General features: G+C 38.0%; 1 protein-coding gene across 1 annotated transcript in view; it reads right to left on the minus strand.

Moving 5' to 3' along the window:
- Positions 1–544: 544 nt before the first annotated feature.
- Positions 545–23324, minus strand: part of lrrc1 (leucine rich repeat containing 1) — a 54519-nt gene continuing 31739 nt past the window's right edge. The window contains exons 4-14 of the mRNA XM_041789819.1: positions 21970–22059; positions 15377–15433; positions 15155–15218; positions 12866–12940; positions 12144–12288; positions 10334–10452; positions 9642–9725; positions 7565–7680; positions 6000–6172; positions 2852–2991; positions 545–1915 (exon numbers count right to left, since the gene is read on the minus strand). Of these exons, the coding sequence (XP_041645753.1) occupies positions 1757–1915; positions 2852–2991; positions 6000–6172; positions 7565–7680; positions 9642–9725; positions 10334–10452; positions 12144–12288; positions 12866–12940; positions 15155–15218; positions 15377–15433; positions 21970–22059 (1222 nt within the window). The 3' untranslated portion in view covers positions 545–1756. The remainder of the gene's footprint in view (positions 1916–2851; positions 2992–5999; positions 6173–7564; positions 7681–9641; positions 9726–10333; positions 10453–12143; positions 12289–12865; positions 12941–15154; positions 15219–15376; positions 15434–21969; positions 22060–23324) is intronic.

Consider the following 23324-nt stretch of genomic DNA (forward strand, 5'->3'; position numbering starts at 1 on the left):
TTATCATCTTTTAAAGGCTTTTTTTCAGTTTGACCAACAAATATGAGGTGGTATTCTTGAGATTTATAAAAAAATATATATGTCATTGAAAATTTGTATTAATAATTATAATAATAATAATAATAATAATGCACTGTTATACTCTACCTTGGCACAGTTGTGGATGTAAACATCATAGATAGAAACATTTTTCTCTGGTATACTGGAAGCATGCCTGAGTCACTACAACATGCAGCCCGTGCAGGATAGACGAGTCAAATACAGCACATGCTGGCAAAGCGTTACAGGAACTCTGTGCACTGCTGGACAGACAAAACAAGCGATGGAGGGGTCAGGAAGTGGAATACCTGGTTATAGCCCCAGATTATTTTCTGTTATCCATTTTGACAAAAAAAAGAAAAAAAAAAGCACAAAACTGACTTGAAATGTCATGGGAAAGACTGAATGATACCAAGGTAATATGAGTGAGACTGTATTTGATGTTTTCTCCTAATGTATGAAATTAACTGAATAAAATCAAAGCAATAACAAACATGCCGTTTAGTGTTGCACTCTTTTTATTGATCAGTGGTTAAAAAGTCATCCAGACCTCGAGGCACAGCGCCCATTCAAGATCTGTTTTGTGCAGCTTGATCAGAAAATAATTAAAACATAAAAACCAACACTTGAACCAATCACTCTGGTCCACGCTTTAAAAACAAAATAAAACAGCTGATCATGTACCACTTAAAGAGTTCGAGAAACGCTGAGAAGTGCATTAAAGTGGAACTTCTGACAACTGCATTTTAGAAGGATGCTGTCGCGAACCTCAATCTCACCAAAACACCAATGATTATTTTATACAGTACTCTTTGTAAAAGGGAAAGAAAACTTAAAAATACAGCTTTTTTTGGCATCTATTTGAGAAGATAGCAAAGCAGTGAAGCACAGCACATATAAATAAGATAGTATTATTAAAGTTTGATGTGCGGTACTTTAAATCTAAACATAAAGTCAATTAAATGTATTTAATATCCAAAAATAGCGCTAGATGTTTACAAGATTCAAGGCCATCTGCTCACCTAATGACAGTTAAATGGATTAAATGGATCGATAAGACATGAGTGACCGTTTGTTCGTTACTTTGATTTAAAAAAGAAAAACAGAAAAGAAAAAAGTACCAAGTTTGAAAAAAAAAGTTTAAAAATCTGCAACTGATTAAGAAATTTGCTATACATTTATATTTACATCTGAGCTGCCAAAAGTATAAAAGTATCAATATTCACAAGAGACTGTACAATAATCCTTAATCAGTAGGTCCAAAAACTCCTGCGTTTGTGTTTGCCCAAAATGTAAAAAGAAGTGTTCACCCAGTGTTTTAAAAATAGAACAAATATATATAATACATTAATGAAGGTTTGACCACATTATAAAGCCTTAGAATAGTGCAACTATCTAATGTATATCTTTAAAGAGAGGCATTTAAAAAAGTTATAAATCTTCCAAATATCTTTAAAAGGAGCGTCTCTGTGCAGATTATTGCAGCGGACATGAATTAAAAAAAGAAGGCACGGTGGCCTGATAAACGCTCTCAGGACTGGAGATGGAGCTCGGTTACAGGCGTCCCAGGGTTTAATCAGAGGAGAGGGCTGGGGGGTAGGCCACATCGGGGTTTGGCGGTAAGGGGAGTAAAAGAGGGAGGGGGGCTGCAGGGATTTGTGCAGGACAACACGGCAGGACACAGGAGGTAAAATACATTTCTGAGGTAAAAATAAGGTCACACAGACGTGGTCACTCTGTCTGCAGCGTTATTGACCTCGTTTTTGTTGGAGTCCAGGCCTTTGGCAGCATTCAGGTCATTGCGGAGGTTCTCGGCTGCTTTCTTCATTGTTTTAAGCTCGCCGGGGTGAGGAGTGGCTCGTCGGAGTAGAGTTCCCTGTGTGAAAGAAATAGAAGAATCCGATTAATGTAATACAATCAAATAAACCTTTAGCAACAAGTTCACTGAATTTTGTTTTTTCTTTTTAAAACAGTGGAGGAAACAGCATTATCATGATGATGCTTTAAAGTCTGACCCTTTTAAGTCACATTTGTGATCTCCAAAGAATTAGGCATGCTGACTTTTCTGTGACCATCTCTAAAGCTTTCAGCATGTAAATATCATAAATCATTGGGGTTCCCAATGATTTATGATACCCATTGGTATCATAAGTCATAAGTCTCCTAGTATGTCTCCCATGATTTATCGATGCTGTCATAAAGCAGTTGCTTAAACTGTTGCTGTGCTGATAAAGCCAGAGCCTGAAATTATTTTTTTAAAAATTAAACTTTCAGAGGACAGGATGGTGCAGGAGAAAAGGTTAAATTAGTTAGGGTCCCATGCAATGGCCTACCTTTGACTAATGAAAAAGTCTGACCCTGCTCAACAGTAAACCCTCTGCAGGATTATGACATAATGAGGGAGAAAAGATGGTAAAAAGTGGTGCCAATCCCCACCGGTCTGTGAAGTGGATGCTTACAAGAGCAGGAGTAAGTTCTCAATCACATCAGGTCATGTGCAGTGGGTGATGATAACAGCTGCACTTGAGATCATACAGTGAATGCCTCAGCATTTTATACCAGTCACATCAGCATATAGGATGCAGCCATTTTTTGTTAAAACAGAGATTTTAAAAGCCTGTCTTATACGCTGGATTTTATGGCTAATGTGCACCCAGTTAAAAGGGAAACACAGGGATAGATCAATGGAGAGTCAAACTGGGATAGAGTAAGTTTGTTGTGAATATTTAAGTTTCAGAGTAAACTATCACTTATACCCTGGACTGGATGAATGATTGTGGTGAAATTTTACCCCCAAGTTTGCTTGTCTCACCTTTTCATCATCCTCATCCTCATCATCATCCAGGAAGTGAATGGCACTGATCCTGTTCATGGCTTTGTTGTCCCACGTGTCATCAGCCATGTCATTCACCAGACTCTCCAGAGCTCCACAGCGTGCCAGATTATCAGAGCCTGAAGAAGTTTTCAAAAGACACAACACCATTTTCATTACTTTAAGTCATGCACACATCAAAATGCTCCATTAGAGAAGCAGAGCGAGGGCTGGGGAGAATATTTCTGCAGATTAAAATCAATATGCTTGTTGTGATTGCTTCCCTGCAAGACGCCAACTCAAGAAATGAAAGCTGTCACACAACCCGGAGCCTGAAACTGCCAGATCACAGTTTCAAATCCCGGCTTAGTCACAGGCTTACAGCAACACAATCTTCCCTGCCCCCAACCTCAGCCTCAGCCTCCTCATCTGGCCTCCACGAGTCTAATATCTGCACGTCTCCCTAAGAGTGAGAAAGCACGTCATACGAATGAATGAATGCATTCTCCTTCACATTTTCATGGAAATACAAACATCTTTTAAAATGCCAAACAGAGTGATAGGTACGAAAAAATCATTTTGCAATAAATCACAAATACTCCACAGACTTATGAGCTTAAGGATGCTGATGACAGCTAAGAAAAAAATCACAATTAACTGCTGTATCAGGCGGAGATCGAGACGACCCTCAGCAGCATCTTTGTAACCAGCGGGTGAGCTTTTAATGGCAGCAGGCCAGCAGCTGCTAAGCCTCTTTAGCTGTCCAATCCAACGCATTTCTGAAAAACATAACCAAGGAGGGCCTCAAGGGACAGGATAGGCCCTGATCTGATGTAGAGGATGTGATCCCTTACAGGACCTTGTAATCGACAGAAAAACTGCAGGGTGCAGAACACTGTGTGCTTCTCCAAGCAGATCATGTGATAATGTCATGAAAAACCGCAGGGCACTAAATACTCAGTCGATAACTGATGAGAAATATTACTCAAATGTCACAGTGTTTACACCAAGTCGTCTTACTCTGGAAGGGATGGACACTAAAGGAAAACAGAGGAACTGATCCACTGAAAGCCTCTGAACATCTGAAGTGATGTCAAAGTCTCATAAAGCATCCACTTAAAAATGAACCCTTATGATGGAAAACACAACCAAAAACACCTTGTGATCCTTTTTTAACCTATGGAGGAGTGGCCCCAACTTTTGACTGACAGTCTGCTCATCTGCACATTTTAGGTGAAAATTCAATCATGACCATTTTTGATAGCTCTGGACTTTCCAGTGCAACATGTTTTAAAAATCAGAATCTCCCTTATTTAAATGATCAGAAGAATCAGAAAATACAAAAGCTTAAAAATAAAAGCTGCAAACCTTCAGTCAAATTTTCAACTAAAAGCTCTGCAAGCAAAGAAGTAAATCTTTGTCTGAGCTGCACTAATACGTCTGAAATATTCTCTTTTGTTTGCATTTGTGGTCATTAAAAAATGCCACTACCCAAATATTTGATACTAAGGATTTCTAGATTTGTTGCCATGATATGGGATCAGCCATCAATATGCATAGTTTGACTTTCCCATCATCATCATATTAAAGCTTTATTTTCTGGTATCTACTGTGCATTCAGAGTATTCAGGCCCATTTTTACTTATTTCATTTCTGTTATGTTGCAGCCTGATGCTAAAGTCAAAAATTTTCATTTTTCCTCTCATCAATCTACATTCAGTACCCCATCATGACAAAGTGAAAACTGAATTTTAGACATTTTTGCAGATTAATCAAAAATAAAAAACTGAAAATATACCTTTAACATAATTATTCAGACCCTTTGCAACAATGCAAGATATTTATCTGAAGTTCCCATTACTCCTGATCTTAGCTGACATGTTTCTCCACCTTTTACTAGAGTCCACCTGTGGTAAAATAAACTGATTTGACATAATTTAGAAAGGCACACACCTCTAAACAGAAGGCCTCACAGCTGACAATGCATATCAGAGCAAAAACCAAGCCATGAGGTCAAAGGAATTGCCTGCAGAGCTCAGAGGCAGATCAGGGGAAGGCTACAAAAAAGAGCTCCAGAGATCCTGTGTGGAGATCAGACAGAGTTCCAGAAGGACAACGACCATCATTGCAGCCCTTCACCAATCTGGGCTTTATGGCAAAGAGGCTAGATGGAAGCCTTATGGAGGTCGCTGTGCTCTTGGGAACCTTCAGTGCAGCATGTTTTAAAGCTAACTAAATCTACTAAAAAAAAATATATATATATATATATATATATATATATATATATATATCAGACCAGCAATCTGAAAATCTTTTTTTTTTTTTTTTTAAACCAGTCACTGATTTGGAAAGTTATGAAATTCTTTGCTGTCTATATCTGAGTGCAATTTCAGATTAGATGTCCCAATTTGTAAAATAAATAAATAAATAATAATAAATGCAATGCTTCATCACAGAAGTGTTAGCTAATATTTTATCATGGAGGAAAATCCGTCTTCAGATGCTGTACACTTGTCCCCGCAGTATTAACTTAACTCACTGATGGCTAAAACTCAACTCCTGTAGGTAATGCACAGTTTAATATTACTTTTTTGTATCCTCATCTTTGTTGATTGATTTTATATATTAGAGGTTTCTGCTGATGTGTTTTATGGTATTACCATGCAGTGGAGTCTTTGCCTTTTACTGCCCATCCTTATGAGCATGCTGCCAATTAAAATCTTAAATTTTGACAATTAAAAATCTGTGGTCAGCACTCAACACCAGCATCTGTCGATACTTGATCCATCAGCAGCACTTAGACTGGGTGTAAACACTCAGATAGATTTCCTGTTACTGTTACTTTGATTAGATGGCGTCATGCATTATGTATTAAACATCAGAAAATCAACACGCCCAAAACAAACCCAAACCAGGAAAGTTTATACAGACTTGAGAATTAAATAAAAGATATTTCTAACAGCTCTAGAATCCTGCTATTATAGACGTGAGACCTTTGATTGCAGTGTCAGGAGACTGTTTCGGCTTTACACCTACAAAGAAACATATTCATGAACAAAAAACAAAAAGAGCTATATCTACAGCCACTGCCTCTGTAAATCCAATGATTGATCACAGTAACCTTGCTTTCCTCTTGTTCAAACTTTACCTTTATTGTCCGACTCGTAAGGCTGTTGAGGTAGCAGCACACATGTGAGCACCTTCTCGCCCGTGTCCGGATCCTCATCGGTCTGAAAAGTGAGGAGCGGCTGTGACTGGTTTTCTGACAACCATAAGGCCTTCAGTCGTAGCGTGGTCAGAGACATGGGTAGATGGATGAGCCTGAAAACAAACAGAAGATAAATCACTGAAAGAAAGAAGAAGCAGGTTCTTGTTTTGACGACATGCACGCTGCTGTGTGAACGTGCTCAATGAGTGGTTGTGTCACATTAGGATAAGAAACCGGACGTTTGTTTTGACAAGGAGGGAGATCCTGTCCAGACACTGAGGTGAACATGTTTATGTTTGAGTGGAGCAGCAGACATCGCTACAACTTGAACCAAAAGCTAAACTTGAACCATGGCAGGTAATGACAGCAACATGAAGACAAAAAAAGCTTGGACTGATAAATAGTAAAAAATAAGGCTGAACAAATTTGCAGTACTTTGATTATTTTTGAATACATCTGATTCAAAATGATCTCTGTCATTTCAATCATGGATAACACTGAAATCCCATGAAGCTTAAAAAAACCCCCATTTATTTCTTATAACAGGAGGCAGGAATAAAAATACTGCTTTGCTAGCTGACTATGTGTACTAGCTGCCTCTGTCTACTAGCTGCCTATGTGTACTAGCTGTCTCTGTGTACTAGCTGCGATGTGTACTAACTGCTATTAGCACTAGCTGTCTATGTGTACTAGCTGACTATTTGTACTAGCTGTCTTTGTGTACTAGCTGCCTATGTGTACTAGCTGACTATTTGTACTAGCTGTCTTTGTGTACTAGCTGCCTATGTGTACTAGCCGGTGTGTGAACTAGCTGCTATTTGTATTAGCTGCTATGTGTACTAGCTGCTATGTGTACTAGCTGCTCTTTCAAAATAAAGGCAAGTTTTTATCTAAAGAGGAAGTAAAAAGTACCTTTAGTCTAAGACAGTATAAATTACAACGTAAAAAGAAAACTTTCTTTTTTATATCTCCTTGCTCAATTGTTAAACTTCATTGGGTTACAGACAGAGAAAGCAGGAAACCTGGAACTCCTGAATAGTGCTGTCCCATTAACCAGGATTAATTGGATTTTAGTGAGTCATTTTGTACATGCACTCCTGCATATTTTAATTGTCTTAAAAGTATTTAATACTGTATTCCACAGAAAATGCACTTTGCCACACTGGTGTAACAGTGCAGCACTCATTAAAATAATACATCTGAAGTCAAGATCATGAAATACAAATCTTTCCCTAATGAAGGTACTTGTAGGAATTACTTTATATCATCAATATGGGTTTGATTTTTTGTTTTGAGAAGCAAACTAATCTAATTCTAAATGCAAGATTAGAAATTGGATCAATTGCCATTAAATATCAAAATTCAGCAGTTAATAAGCTGACAGCCTTTCACCACAATTACTTCAAATACCTCAAAATCAATGTATTCACTGATTAGGTAATTACTGTAAAATCTCTGTTAATATGAGATGTGTGAAAAGAGGATTTGAGTGTGTTTAAACTCACCTGTTTCCAGACACATCCAGCACATGCAGCTCTGTGGCTTGTGACAGCTCAGACGGTATCCTGGTCAGTCTGTTCTCTCGTACACAGAAGACGTTCAGACCTCTGCAGCCTCCGATCTAGATAACAGAGGAAAATATGATCAGGCTGAGTGCAGGTGTTCTATGAAGCATAAAAGCTTAGCATGAATGTAAAGGATTTCATTGAATCTTCCTTCCCTTTAATCCTGATAAAATGAAGCACAAATGCACATAAATCCGTGTTTTTATCAAAGCCGGAAACACTTCTGCACTTCGCTCCAGGATTGAGGTTCTCAATAGCAGATGAGTCAAATGTCAATGGGATGTGGCAGAGTGAACTAAAATAAGGAGCAATTAGGCTTAGTGGCCAGACAAAGCAGAGACTTGATGGGTGAGCTGAACTGCAGCTGTAATCTATTAATCTGCTCAGACACAGACCTGAGCGGGATATCAGAGCTGCTGCAGGGAAGTTAAAAGAAGCAGGTTAGGCTCAAAATAAACACATATACAACACAACAGATAAAGACAAAAAAGGGAAAGTGGAAAGTTTTAAATGGGATGAAGGGAAAATAATAAAGCAGTGGCAAACTCAGCAGAAAAAACATTTAAATCCTGGAGTAAATAGACTATTTCATGCTGAAAATGCTATAAATAACAATATTTTTTTCCAGGATTGTACCATGTTTTTCCCTTTTAAATTTTATTTCATTGGCAAAAAGGAACAATATCAATGCATGATAAACAGATGCATTATTATGTCTGCTTCTATGTCAGCACAGACAAAATTCAGCAGTGTTATGAGCAGCTAATCATCAGTCAATAGAATCGATAAAGCTGGGCCAATGGTCAAGTAGCTTAGCATGACAGGGATCAATGCTCTGACAGTGGTTACACTGTGTGATGTCACAGACATCATGCAATGCTGGTTTGAGAAAACGGTGACACCATCGATTCATTATCCAGGCCAACTGTTATTTTTTTCTCTACACACTGCAGGCTTTGCATCATTAAGACACAGCGCCATTGTGCCATGTCTGAAGGAGCCTTTCAGATGACGCTTTAAACCGGGCGAGCCTTCACTTAAACCGACGAGAGGTTTGAGAAGAACGTCACGTACAGATACAGTGGATGCACTCAGACAGCACAGAGCAGGAAAAGTACGAGCATTGTTGATGCAAACGTGAGCAAATAACAAGATGCATTTAAGAGTTACGTAACACTGATCACAGTCCAGCTTGACATCATACGTCAGAGTACGGCGAGTAAATACCTTTTTTAATCAAAGGCTTACAAACAGTTAATATTTTAAATAAAATAAGTCAGAACTGCAGGGTGAGTCCTAACACCACTGCCTATTTTAGGACTAATGACAGCTGCAGATTTATGGACAAACATTTGGCTGTGTGAAATCTACAATCAAATGAATAATACATTCCACTATTTTGACCTTTTTGCCACCTGTAGATCAACAGACTTTTACTCATGTATAGTAAAGGTTAAGTTGATTTTCAAACTTGAAAAAGATAAAAATCCCAAATTAACATTAAAAAGAACACCTGGGGTTCCTACCACAAAGTGGGATTACAAGGTAAGCCTGGTCTGTTGTTTTTATGAAATATTAGCTGGGAAGCTTGAAGCTTGTTGTTTACACCAAGTGGTCCAGTTGGTATGGATTTTCATGTTTAATTGCATTTCCATTATCAAAACTTAAAAAGGGTCTCAAATAATTGACCAGTACCAGCCCACTTTTTTGGCACCCTTCTGTAGAGGTGCCAAGCTTACCTATCTGTCCCAAAAGGATCAAGCTACGCGCACAATAGAGGGTTGACACTGATGTCATTTTCAGAATGCAAGACGTTTGCTCAGCTGGGTGGAGAAACTAAACATGGCTGTCTGCTCTATAAGGATAGAGTAGACAGCCGATATGATATGTGTAAATATTTATGGATGTGACAATTCTTTGGTCCTTCTCCAATAAGTCTGTGTTAATCCAATATCGCAGGACTATTTGTACAGCTGAAGAACATACTCTGTTGACAATAGATGCCTTTTTATCTTACCTCTTTAGGTAATGACGATAGCTGATTTCTGTCACAGTTGAAGTTGGAAAGTCGCTTTAATTTCCCAACACTCCTTGGCAAACTCTGAAACATCAGTACACCAAAAAAGTAACATCACACAATTTGTTTTCAGAAAAGGCATACAAGGTGGCAGTGTTTCCAAAGAGTAATTAAAAGTCTACTGATAAATTTATCTATAAAACCACAGACTAAATTATTCCTACATCACACTCAGTGTGTTGCTCTGTATGGGGACAAAAGATGATGTGTTGCATGCACAGTCGTCTCATTTATTAACACAGAGAAACAGACACACTGGTGCTGAGAGTGGCCATGTTTGCACTCTGTCTGTTTGCAGTGATTGAGTTCAAACAAGCCTGGATTAAACCTGACTTTACAAGTTTCCCATCTAGTGAAAGAAATATGACATTATAAAATCCAAACATCTTCATCAGTTTGATGCAATTTCTAACAAAGATGATATCCTTATATCTAAGTTATTATAACAGGATAGTGTAATGAGCTACTGCTTTTATCATGTCTTTATGCAAGTATTTTTAAACTAGTGATAACTGTTTAAACATTCTTACTTTAGCAGTCTACACATGGTCAGCATCTGTAATCAAATTGTAATCCCATAGTGTTTGCTTTGTATTTCAGAGTAAAAAAGAATAAATCTATTGCATACACACCTGTAGCTGGTTCTCTGTCAGCACAAGCTCAGTAAGGCTTTCACAGTGGCCGATGCTTTCTGGGAGATAAGTTAGTCTATTCTGATCAGCTTTCAAAATTGAAAGTTTCTGTAGTTTTCCTGCAAGGGAAAAAAATATATTAATAAATATTGTTTGGACCTTGATAACTGAGCAGGTAAAGCACTGATGAAAAAATATTTGCAACTTTTTGATTTACTTTAGCAACTTCTTTTTGCTAAATTAAGTTAAAAGTGTAATTTCTTTGCACATACAGTGCATGCTTATGCTTATGCACTGCTGTATTTCAATGTTTCCCACACATAGAATACACTTGGGTGGGCTGTCCAGGTATAATTATAGCCACCCAGTAAATTTGCCTACCTTTTTCTTTCATATATTTTAAATTTGGATATTATCACTATCTGCTTGCACAAGAGAAATGTCTACTTGTAAAGCCCCTCCCACAAATGCACCAATTGAAAAGCAACGCCATTGTTTCAACATTTCTCTGTAGCTCCTTGCTTTCAACATTCTTCTGAGGATGCTTTCACACTAGGGGCCGGTCCCGGATTGGAGTGCTCTTGAGCCCTAAGTTTGGTTTGTTTTAGTTTGTGTGAATGCAATCGAACCTTGCCCAGGCACCGGGCCCGGGCCCACTTGGGGAAGTGGACTCGGGTGCAATTCAAGTGGCAAGTGGACTCTGGCACGGTTCGGATGAGATGTGAATGCAATCCAGCTACATGCATACCACCACCTGCTGTTTCAGACTGAGTACAGACGCAAGTGTGTCCGGGCACGCATCGATGATCTCTAGTGTGAAAGCAAGCCGGCGGGGGGGGGGGGGGGGGGCCGCGCCGCAGTTCGAAATAATGTGAATGTGAGGAAGTGGTGTGAAATGTGAAAGCGCCCTAACCTTAATGGTCATGATAGGCCACCTCATCAACATTAAGCATCCATGCACACAGCTCATCTGCTATGATTAAGGAATACTGGGTGAAAGACTTCAAAAGATAAGTGATGCTATTTGAGCACCTTTATACGATGTACTGTTGATAATTACAGGCAAAGAAGCAGAAACACAAACAATTAAAGGAGGCAGGATAGCCACCATTGGGGCTTGTCTACTATGGCTTTTTGCCAAGCCGTGCTGACTTAATTTTCCATCACCAGTTTGGTCGGCCGAGGAATGGTCCTGCTCTGGAGCAGGGTCCAAGTGCACCTGTCCTGCCTCCAAGCACACCGGGATGACATCATAGCAGTTTGCAGGGTGCAAGAAGGGAGGATTTCCCCTGTTCTGATTCTGACCCCCCCCCCCATGGGGAAACACTTTTTCCCCTACCTCTGCTCGGACTGACTACATCCTACTCTTTAACAGTGGTGGTCTAATCTCAGCACTCACTGTGCAACTGGAACATTTAGGACACATGAGCTAGACTTGAGACTTCTGTGCTCATGCTGCGGTCCAATTGTCAGCTAATATCAAAACGTTTCCCCTCCTTACAGATAAATAAGTTCTTAGACTTTTTAATAATAAAATACTGGAGATGTTTTTGAAACATTTGAAGAGTCTTTCCTAACTAACGAGTCATAGTAATTTATCACCTGGTGCTAGTAAAGCATGCAGGTCATATTGCTCAAGCCAAAAATATGATGGTGTTCATTTCCAGCTATCCTAAAGACCCATAAATCAATCATCAGAAGACTGCTCTCTAACTTCTATGAGTGAAAAATTTCTCTTGTTGATGAAAAGCATGAACTATTGTTTGTTTACTGATGGCAGAAATAATAAAGGGATAAACCACATGCTTACCGATGCTTTCTGGCAGAGCATCAAGGAGGTTCTGAGACACGAGCAGGTCTGTGAGCATCGACAGACTCCCCAACTCCTCTGGAAGCCGCTCTATTTTGTTTTCTGATACATCCAGACACAGCAGGCTTTTCATACTGCCCATTTCCTACAGAGCAGAGCAGAGATTTATCATAAGTAATATTTTACTAGTAAGTCCTCAAATGCAACTGTTTAATCTATTAGAAAAGAAAAAGAGGCTGCTAGTGAATTCACAGTTTGAGTGAGCCACAAGTCTGTTTACTTCACTATGCATTTATACAAAATTATTAAAGGAATCACTGCACTCAATCTGGATTTAGTGCAATGAGGGCAGTTATCAGACAAAGGCTGTTCTGTTGAAATACTGTGATGATTAGAACTCTTCTACTACTGAATAAGCATGCAAGCTCATTCTCCTTTTCTAGCTGTTCTGATTTCTCTGCACCTATGTGATGTGCTTATTCCACTTCCTTATTTTAGAGGGCTAATGGCTTGATATTTGTGGGTGTGACTTTGCATAGAAGCTTCTACTTTCTCGTTGTTAATGTGTATGAATAAATGGATTAATCTGTGAATGTTCAAGAGACGAGAAGGTGCTTTATGAGTGGTTTCAGCAATACTTAACATGACTCCAAGACTCGAAGCAAGACCAAAAAGGGAAAGACAATCTCAAATAAAAACAATAAGTTGATTGATTATCTTACTGCAGGTATTTCAGACAACTGGTTTCCATCCAGCCACAAGTCCTTCAAGCTGACAAGACAGCCTATTGACTCCGGCTGTGTGGGAGGAAGAAATGTAGGGATAGAAAGAGAGAGGGCCAGGAAAAATAGAGGAGAGGCACAAGAGGAGACAGCAGAGCAGAAAGAACACAGGATGAGTGAGCTGGTTCTGGTTATGTACTTCTAAGAGGGAAATCACTGCATCCAAACATGGAAAGGTGTAGACTACAGTAAGCATAAAAACTAAAAGTCAAGTGGTATTATCTTTTATCTAGCCCTACCTAAGACTTTAAGATTACAGTGATGTCTTTAACAGCATATTTTACACATTGAGCTGCGTGTTTCCTTGGATATGTGAACATCAACACTGTTACTATTATTATAATTCACTATTATTGTCTTAAAGTAGGCTGCCCACATTAATGCATTAATGACAATGTGAACAAGGTCCATTAATAGTGAATTAACTGCTTTTAATCATAATGATTACCCTTTACTGTCTTTTTCCACTCCCTTTGGTTAAGTCGCCACAGCGTCTCCCTGCAGCGATCATCTGCTATCAAACATTTCACTTTTGTTCTGTTTTGTTTTTTTTAACCATCCCCTGATCTCCTTTTCAATCCATAATTCAAAATTATATATATAATATATATAATATACCAATTATATGTAGGTCTGCACCCTTAGTTTAAGACATTAAAAAATGTAAAATAAAACAGAGTTGAAAAGCAAAACACTGGAATTTTAGAAGGTGAAAAAAGATTAAACATGATTAACAGTAGAAATTTTATGTTTCTTTTTTGAAAACCTTACAATAAAGATTGACCAATTGAGCATTCATCAATAAATAATAATAAAATACTGTATTTTTTCTTTTAATTAAAAAATTGAATTAAACTTGTATCTTTAAAAGCCATGCAAATATCATAGTAATTTTACATGGTGTGCTAAATCACCATATCATCCTTATTGCAAATGCTGGTGTTGTGATGAACACTTTATACGTCTGAATTTATCCAATAAATAAGAAACCAGGCAATATTTCTCACTCAGCATGTGCACAGTTTAGTTTTACATATATTGGACAGAGGCCTCTCTGATGCCTGGTTTAAATCAGAGGATCATTTGTTGACATGCCTAAATGCGTTGGCTGCTGCCATGTGATTGGCTGATATTTGCATTAAAGGAGTTAAACAGGCCATACCTAATACAGAGATCATTGTGTAAATATTGTGTAAAACTCAGATCCGGAGGAAGACACAGAATCCTTTCATTTTAGCTTTCAGTGCTTTCTTTTAAGTATTCACTTTTTCAGATTTGTTCTGTTGCAGCCTGATGCTACAGTCTATTAAATTCATTTTTATAAGATAAGATATACCTTTATTAGTCCCACAAGGAGAAATTCTTAGGTGTAGAAACATCTCAGCAACGATCAAGAGAAATGGAAGGAACCAGAGTTAAATCTCAAGTGTTGTGGCAAAGGGTATGAATATTTATGTAAATGTGACATTTTAGTTTTTTATTTTTCATAAACTTGCAAAAAATTCTAAAATTCTGTTTTCCACTTTGTCATGATAGGGTTCTGTATTATTTGGATGCTACAGAACAAAACTGAAAAAAGAAGGGGGTCTGAATACTTCCTAAATGCACTGTATATGCAATCTTTTATATTTGTTTATTTAACCCTCTTATTACATTACTGACAGAATAAATATGTAATCACATTTTTTATACCATGCAGACATAATATGCAAATAGTAACACCACATTTATCCTGTTTGATCCTCTGTATTCCCATATTCCCAAATGTACCACAGAAAGACAAGATATTGCAATGTCAGTTTTTCCCTTATCTTGTCTTCCTGTATTCAATTTCCACAAATAAAATATGGGGTAAAAAAATCATAATTCAAAAAGGTGCCACTTATATTTAAATAAAACCAGCTGGGAAATCTAACATCATACAATATAAAGAATCCGGTGCACACAAATGAAACTCAAACTACAAATACATATATAGAAGGCCATTTCCTAATAGGCAGACTTTGCTTTCCTTGTTAGTGAATCATTGACCATCAGAGACACGGCGCTTACAGATTACAACTTAAAACCAAAGCTCAAAGCAGATGGTCATCCGGCCAGCTGTGTGATAAGAAGTGAAAGCTGATCTCGAGGGATGCTAATCTACATCTACAAGAACAAGGAAATGGGATAAGGCTGCTGTTACAGAATAAACATATTCCCAGTCAACTAAAAGAAACTGAAACTTACCAAACTGTACAGCTCATTATTCCCCAAGTCCAGCTCTTCAAGTCTGTGAAGCATAGATAGTGATCTGTGGACATGAAAAGGGAAGACTGAATAAAAATGGAGGAGCTGGCTGCATGGTAACGCGTTCATAAAACTCTGTTACAGAAAACAACAAGATACTAATAAGATACAACAGTTGATGCATATGTTTCCATGTAGTCAGGGCTGCTGGTGAATACTTACTCTGGTAGGAATGTGAGCAAGTTTTCTCGAAGTTCTAGTGATGCCAAATTGGACAGGCTGCAAAGAGAAAACAGAAATAGGATTATGCTGTAAAGACAGAAGAGTAGAAGCACTGCAGAGCCTTTGTAGTGTCATACAGGCAAGGTCTTCCAATAAAGGGGGGAGGGGGGTAATCCGGGGCCATGCTGCATAGGGGGCCCGTGGAGGTCAGCAAAACATGGCTGATGTAAAGTTAGGCTATTAAAACCATATTCTACCTGTAACCCTAGTAACAACTACTCCTCTTAAAACAAAAAAAAATATATAAATTCTATTTAGACAATTTAGTCAGCTCATCACGTGCATCCCATATATTAATACCGAATGCACCTTTTGTTTCCTTCTTTCTTTTTCATTTATTTATTTATTCCACAGGTGTCAAACTCAAGGCCCAGGGGCCAAATACGGCCAGTGGAACAGTTAAATCCGGCCCGCAAAATGATCTCAAATTTCTGTTATAACTGGCCAATCAGTATGAGGTCAGCAGATTTTCTCAAGTATAAAAATGTGAACTTATCCTAGATGATTTAAGATATCCTTGTTAAGTCACAAAATCTGAAAAGTAAGGAGTAAAAATATTTAGATAAGAAGTCAGGAATGTGGGAAAAGAAATTCATTTGTGTTTTAATTTCACATTTTCAATTTAACATCTTGCAATTAGGACTCAAACTTAGGATTTTGACTTGTAATTTCATACTTTGAGCATTTCAACTCATACTCAATATAATATTTTGAGCTTTAAGATTCATAATTCTAATTTTTAAGCAAGATTTCGACCTTTTTAACCAACTATTTTGTATTTTACCTCATATTTTCAACTCCAAACTTTGACTTCATAGTCCCATAGTTTGACATTTTAGACTCACAGTTTAAAATTCTGAATCATATTTTGACTTTTAATTTCATGATTACAAATTTTATTTCATATTTTGCCCTTTTAAAGTCAGAATTTTGACTTCTTTTTAATACATTTACCATTAAAAATTTTATTTTTAAATTTAAATTTACTGTTTTGACCTTTTTGAACTAATAAATTTACTTTTCTCTGATTGTCAGCCTTTAAACTTATCTTGTTAACTTTTTAAACGTCAAAATCGTTTATCATCAGTGCTAAGTTTTTTTTGTTTGTTTGTTTGTTTTTCATTTGTTATTAGTGGTGAAATGAGGTTGATAGTTTATGGTTAAAAAGGTGACCCTGTTACGCCCTCAGGTTAGTCCTGAATCTAGAATCCGGACCCTGGTGTGATTGAGTTTGACACCCCTGATTTGTTTATTCATTGTATGCTTCTTTTGGTTATTTTAAAATGTGGGCAATGTAGCCATGCCACAACCTGCACTTAAGAGAATAAATGGACAACTGTCTAGGGAACTTTTGAAACCAAAATAAATTGTTAACATCAGCTCTAAAAGGACGCTTATGTTAGCCAGGACGCTAGCACCAATGCTACTTATCAACACACACGTAAATATCAATAAACCATACGTGGGGGGGAAAGCCCCTTCACTTGGCTGTTCAGGGACCCAGCCATTTATGTAGGCAGGCCTGCATACATGAGCTCTTTGGAAATGTTGGGTGCTTACAGTATATTTTGCCAGGTGAAATAATAGTGTTAGTTTTTTAAAGGGACAGTTCCAGTTTGTTTTGTTTTGTTTTTTGACTTAAGTCTTTTTACTAATGCACTTATCCCTTCACAGGTTGAATAGACTCTTTAAAACTCCAACAACTCCTCTGCACAGTATGGACCATATGTTACATCATCAAATGAGCTAAAAATGGTTAAAAAATGTCTCTTTGCTATCAGATATCTGCAAACAGGAAGTGCTTAGGAGGCGAGTTGGTGTTATCAAGGCCGTAAAATCACATCGGCATAAACAACAGCTGCATATTTTACATGAAGAGCAACATCTCTAAAGGGCCATCATGGACCAAAGTACAGGGCCATTATTATGAGAACTGTTTATGTCTCAGTACTCTACATGTACCCAATTAATGGTTCATTTTATGACAGCAGCTGACAAGTACAGCTTAAAGTCCACGTCTATGGAGAATCATTCAGCCTTCCTTTGGTATAAGAGATGGACATGGGAGCTGTAATCTGTTATTTTAATGATAAGAGTTCCAAACCTTTAAGAAACGTCTGATATTCAGTCATATTTTTAACTAAAAGATGCAACGGCAAAAGAAAAAGCACAGCCTAAATTGCATAAATACACTGGCAATGTCTTGTTGAAATGTTGCAAATGTACAATGTGATGGTTTGCAGGAGTTTGCATGCATTTTTTGTTAATTTAAAACTAGAAATCACCCAACATTTCATTAAAATCACATTGACGTCTGATACTCTGTTATCTAGAAAACCTTAATACAAATAAGAACAACCGCCTTACACCACCGCAACAAGTCTCAAATTTCACTGAAAACCATTTTTCCTCAGAGAACACTCCCATCTCAGGAGATAACCTCCTGATGTCATTAACCTCTTGCCCATTTATCTTATCCTCTTCTAAAAACCCGCAGCATGTTTTTCCAGCACTGTTATGGTTTTCATTAACCCTTTTCTCCTAATGGAGAGCAGGCCTTTAAGACAGTAGGTTATGTAAGATAGATATGGGACATATGTGGGGCACATGCTGTACCATGAGGAAATGGAGGGAGACGTTACAGGAGATGTGTTGAACTTTAGCTGACATTGTTGGTCGGAAAATTGTTGACGTATATGTATATGTAACCACAGGAAAGTACATTAGAGATCAAAATGACTTGAATCAGTTCTAGATGGTTTCATATCGTTGCCCTTGTTTAGGCTCTGTTTGAAGCTGTTGCCATGGCAAACGTAGACAAAAAAATACAGAAAAGAGCCAAAATGTAGATTTCTTGAAGAGAACTAACCTGGCTCGGTGGATAAAATAAAGCAGATGTAAACACCCTGTTGTCAAGAAAGACGATTCAAGATGGCAGACCAAAAATTTGAGTAATTATTACTGTGATCAAAACTGCAAACTTAGGCTCAGAGTGAGTATATTTAACTCCTTTTTGACTTTGTTTCTGGTTTTTGGTTTTGTGAAGGGTAGGTAGAGTTGCTGTCTCTTAACTGGAAGGTTTGATATCGAGTTTCTAAAGTCACATGCTGAAGTGCCCTTTGGCAAGACACTGAATCCCAAAGCACTCCCACTCCTGATGTGAGCGTGCATGAATGGAATTTCTCAATACTGATGGACACTGTCATCAATGAGAGAAGGGCTGAGTGGGTGAATGTGACATGCAGTATAAAAAGAGTGTTGAGTATTCAGGAGTGTAGAAAAGCATGAGACAAGCTCAAGTCCATTTACAATTTTACAACAAGGAGCAGCTGAGCAGCAACCTCTAGTGTCAGACGATGCAAACGTGGTTCCTCAAGTGTCCATTTAAGCTCGATTAATCCCCATTAAACTCCATTTTTAATGCATAAATATTCATGATTACAGCTCGATACAAATTATTTTTGATATCAATAGCTGGCCTTGTCTTTATTGGTAAAAATATATCTGTATTGATTCATTAAGGATGATAATTTTGTATAATTTTGTAAAAAACGTAGGCAAAGCTCTTTTGACTGATGAGTAACCGAGTTGTAGCTGTTTGCAAGAAGGTTAGGGGCCCTCCACAACTCCATTTCTTCTTGTTTTACTAATTTGACAAAAAATAAAGGTAGAGTCAGCATTACAGCTGACCACCAGGGGTGTGATCTTGAGATGTAGAGCATTTGGTGTTCGATGGGGTTTGGGTTCTGTGTGGTCAAAACCAAACTCATCAAACCATGTCTTATGGTCCTTGCTTTGTGCCCTGGGGAACAGTCATGTTGAATTAGATAAGGGCCTTCCCTCAACTGTTGCCACAAAGTTGGAAGCATAGCACTGTCCAAAATGTATTGGTATGCTGAAGCATTAAGATTGGCCTTAACTGGAGATAAGGGGCCTTGCCCAAACCCTCAACAACAGCCTTTATCCCTCCTCCACCAAACTTTACAGTGTGCACAGAGCAGTCAGGTAACAGTCTCCCGGCATCCCCCAAACTCAGATTGACAGCCAAACAGAGAAGCTCTACAGAGCATGCTTCCACAACTCCACAGTCCACTTCACTCGATGCTTGGCAATGGACTTGGTGATGTGAGGCTTGCATGCAGTTACTCAGCCATGGAAACCCATTCATGAAGCTTCCACCACATAGTTTTAGTGCTTACATTGATGCCAGTGGAAGTTCAGAACTCTTCAGCTTAGGGCTGGGCAATTAATCGAAAATTAGATTAAATCGCAATATGGCCTGCTGCAGTTATCAAATCGCAGAAGGTGCAATATACCCTAAACCTGAAATTTGTGTAAAAAGGCCAGTTTAAAACTTAATTTTTGCAGCAGAAATGTCATGCATCACTTATTATGCAATCATTCAAGTGCAGGCTTTTAAGAATAGTCTACAAACAATCCTACTTAATTTCTGTCCTTTTGTCTTATTAACAATTCATATCCAATTTGCAATAAGGGTCAAAATCTTCACAATGAGTTATTTTTTCATAACTGTGTAGCCCTTGTTTGAGCTAATATTGTGTTGGTTATAATATAGAATGATGTATTGCGTGTGTTCGTTGAACAATACATAAGATGAGGAACTTAGGGAATAATTGCTTATCAAATCACAATTGCAATACTGAGAGAAAAAAAATCACAATTAGATTATTTTCCCAAATTGTTCAGGCCTACTTCAGCTATGGAACCAGCAGAGCGTTTACAACTTTTATGTGTTTCTGTTGTTCCTAAATGCTTCTGCTTTCTAATAATATCGCTTACAGCTGACTGTGGAATATCCAGCAGGGATGAAACTTCACAAACCATCCTATTGTAAAGGTAGCATCCATCATAGTACCACGCTTTAAGTCACTGAGTTCATAAGAACGACCCATGTTGTATCACAAATGTTTGAAAATGGAGACTGCATGGCTACGTGATGATTTTATGCACCTGTGGCAATGAATCCGATTGAAACACCTGACATAAATCATTTAAAGGTGTGGACGATTACTTTTGTCCCTATAGTGTGTTTGATATGAATTGGCGCTATGCATGTATTGATTGAAATTGAGAATATTTAATAGCCTAAGAAGCATCTAAGTACATGAAAGGTGTCAACACACTACACAGCTATTTATAAGCACCAACAGGAACATTTTCATTTAACAGACTATCAGTAAAGCCTGTTTATAACTAACACTGTTGTTTTAAAGTCTACGGTGCTGACCTGTGCTCAGTAAAGGAGCTAAAAAAGCCTCTGTTTGAATCATAGTCATGCTCTTGTCTGCCATCCATGTGTTATCCCCGAGAGGTTCAGCAGTAATCCTTAATTTATGGCAGCGCAGCAAGCCAAGACAAATCTCTGTTTAGTTTAGCTCCAACACTTTCAGCAGTTATCTAATGGTTAAAATATGCCATCCTAATCACTGCCAGAGGTGATTTAAATGTACTACTGGACTGCTTCAGTAAGAGTTTTACTGCTGGTGTCTAGTGGAGATCTTTGTCACCATGTGAAAAAAAAATTTAATCAAAATGTGGAGGAAAACAAAGGATCAAGATAAAGTTTCTGTGAAAGTCAGCTAAATATCAGGAAATAGGCAACATTTCTGACCAAAAATGCCGTCTAGTAATCGAGTAATTTGATCCCCTTAAATCCATCCCTGTAAGTGTTTCAATCCAGTTCCCCTTGAATTCAGAACTTCTCCTAAAAAACAACCCTTGTGGCACTTTGACCTTAAAGCACATACTTGTGTTATTAAATCCAATCGTAATTAACAACGTAGGCCCCGTGGGAATCAGAATGCCGGCAGACAGGTCGCCTCACTGCAGCACATTTTACTCCATCTCACAACAAACCTGCTGCCTTTTATGAACAAAGACAATGCAGCCAAGCAGACGACACAGACAGATGTGTCTGAGAGGAGTAATGTGGTTGGTATGTTTACGCCACTGTGGTGAGATGGAGGAGAATTTAGACCATCAGCAGAGAGACAGACAATGCAATTTAACATGCTGCGTGTATTTTTGTTGCTGAGAGCTCTAAGTGGATAACCTTTTGATGTCTTTACAGTAGAAGGTTTACATTTTAGCTAAGAAGAAACACTCTTATGTCATGTGTTAATTGCTGTGTGGGAGGAAGTGCTCTTTGGCTAAAAATACAGCCGCAATTGTCAACCTTGCCGCTAGATAAGAGTCACTCAAACGGACAAGTGCCACTTTAGAGAAATGTTTTGAGTTCAGTGCGTTTTAAAGGAAAATGTCGACAGGAGGAAACGCACAGAGAGAAATGTGGGATGCTTTCTGACCCTCATGTCATTACTAAATTATATACCTACGTCTCAAGCTGCTCCAACAACATTTTCAAAAGGTTATCTGCATATTAAGCAGCGTTTTAACGACTCAATCAAAGAAACACCTCAGCCACTGTGAACTTTCTTCTGCATGGAAATGTTTCACTGGCAAAGGACAGATGCACTTAACATTTCAAAGCATGAAGCGGCGCTTTTACTTACTTTCCAATGTTATCTGGGAGAACTTGTAATGAAATATCATTGATGGAAAGGCATGTGAGATTGCGTAGCTCTGGAAAGCTTTCAGGTAATCTGGAAAAAATAAAAGAGAAGCCACAGTGTGAGCTGCCAACTGAAACCAATCATACAAGAAACAATCTAATTCAAATGCTTTTAAACACTTAAGAAAATATATTAGACTTTCAATTTTGAATGGATGTTGGACCAGTGGGGATTCTATTCAAATCACTGTTTTTGCTTGTATGAGAAAGAACTGCAAGAAATGTTGGGCAAGAATTCGCCACATTTCTGCCAAAAACCCTTGATAAGTTAATACAATTTATCTGAGCTTGTTGCCCTTTATCTATGTACTCTGTCCTGCTCCTTTTTTTGCCAATGGAAACTATGAAATCTGCTTGCATATAAACATCAATAGGTTGAAACAAGCCGAATGAGTAGTTAAAGACCCTGTAAAGTGAAATCCAACATTTTTGTCTGACCACACTAGATATGTTGGAATAAGGTTGCTGTAAACATGTGAAAACACTGAGATCTACATCATAGATCTATATGTGACTGAATTCTGGATTTAAACCTTAGGAAGTTTTTCACTTCTTTCCTAGCTGGGTTTAATTTGGGCAGGGCCAAATAGTGGACTGGTGATGTCACCAGCCCCGCCCCTCTAACACTTCAATATAAAACTCATCATCATTTCAAGCAGTGGTTCTCAACTGGTGGGTCAGGACCCAAAAGTGGGTCGCAGAGCAGTTTTCAGTGGGTCACCAATATGTGTCTGGAAAAAAATGGTTACAAAGGTGTATAAAGAACATGCATCCATACCTTTTATTTTACTCTGTTTTGTTGTTTTAATTGGTAAATTTAAATGATTTATAGAGTGGTGCAGTGGTGAGGTAATTTTGTAGGCAAACCCAGATGTTAGCGTTGCATGGGTTCCTTCGGCGTCGAGCCTGTGGGACTTTTCAATGGGTTTTTGGATTATTGCTGAAAATAAGATCTGTGTCCAATAAAAGTTTATGAAACTTACAGGTTTTGTTCATAAATATAATCTTGAATCTTGAATCATGAATTGATAATATGAGCATCATATCTGGTTCGTTAATCTAACTGACAAAAGTAAAAAGCTAACGTCATGATATACTGAACTACAACACAGTCAACTGAATTTTATTTCATCACCCACAGATATAACTAACGTTTCAGTTGTGCACTTCAGATGACGACGTATAGTCTTTCTGACAAACACTGTGGTCCTTGTTCGCTATCTTTTAGCAACCGCCTATATTAAGATGTGAAAAGATACACAATTCAAAGGAGGGGCATGTTTCAGATGTATTTTA

Source organism: Cheilinus undulatus, linkage group 6 (assembly GCF_018320785.1).
Source record: "Cheilinus undulatus linkage group 6, ASM1832078v1, whole genome shotgun sequence".
NCBI lineage: Eukaryota > Metazoa > Chordata > Actinopteri > Labriformes > Labridae > Cheilinus > Cheilinus undulatus.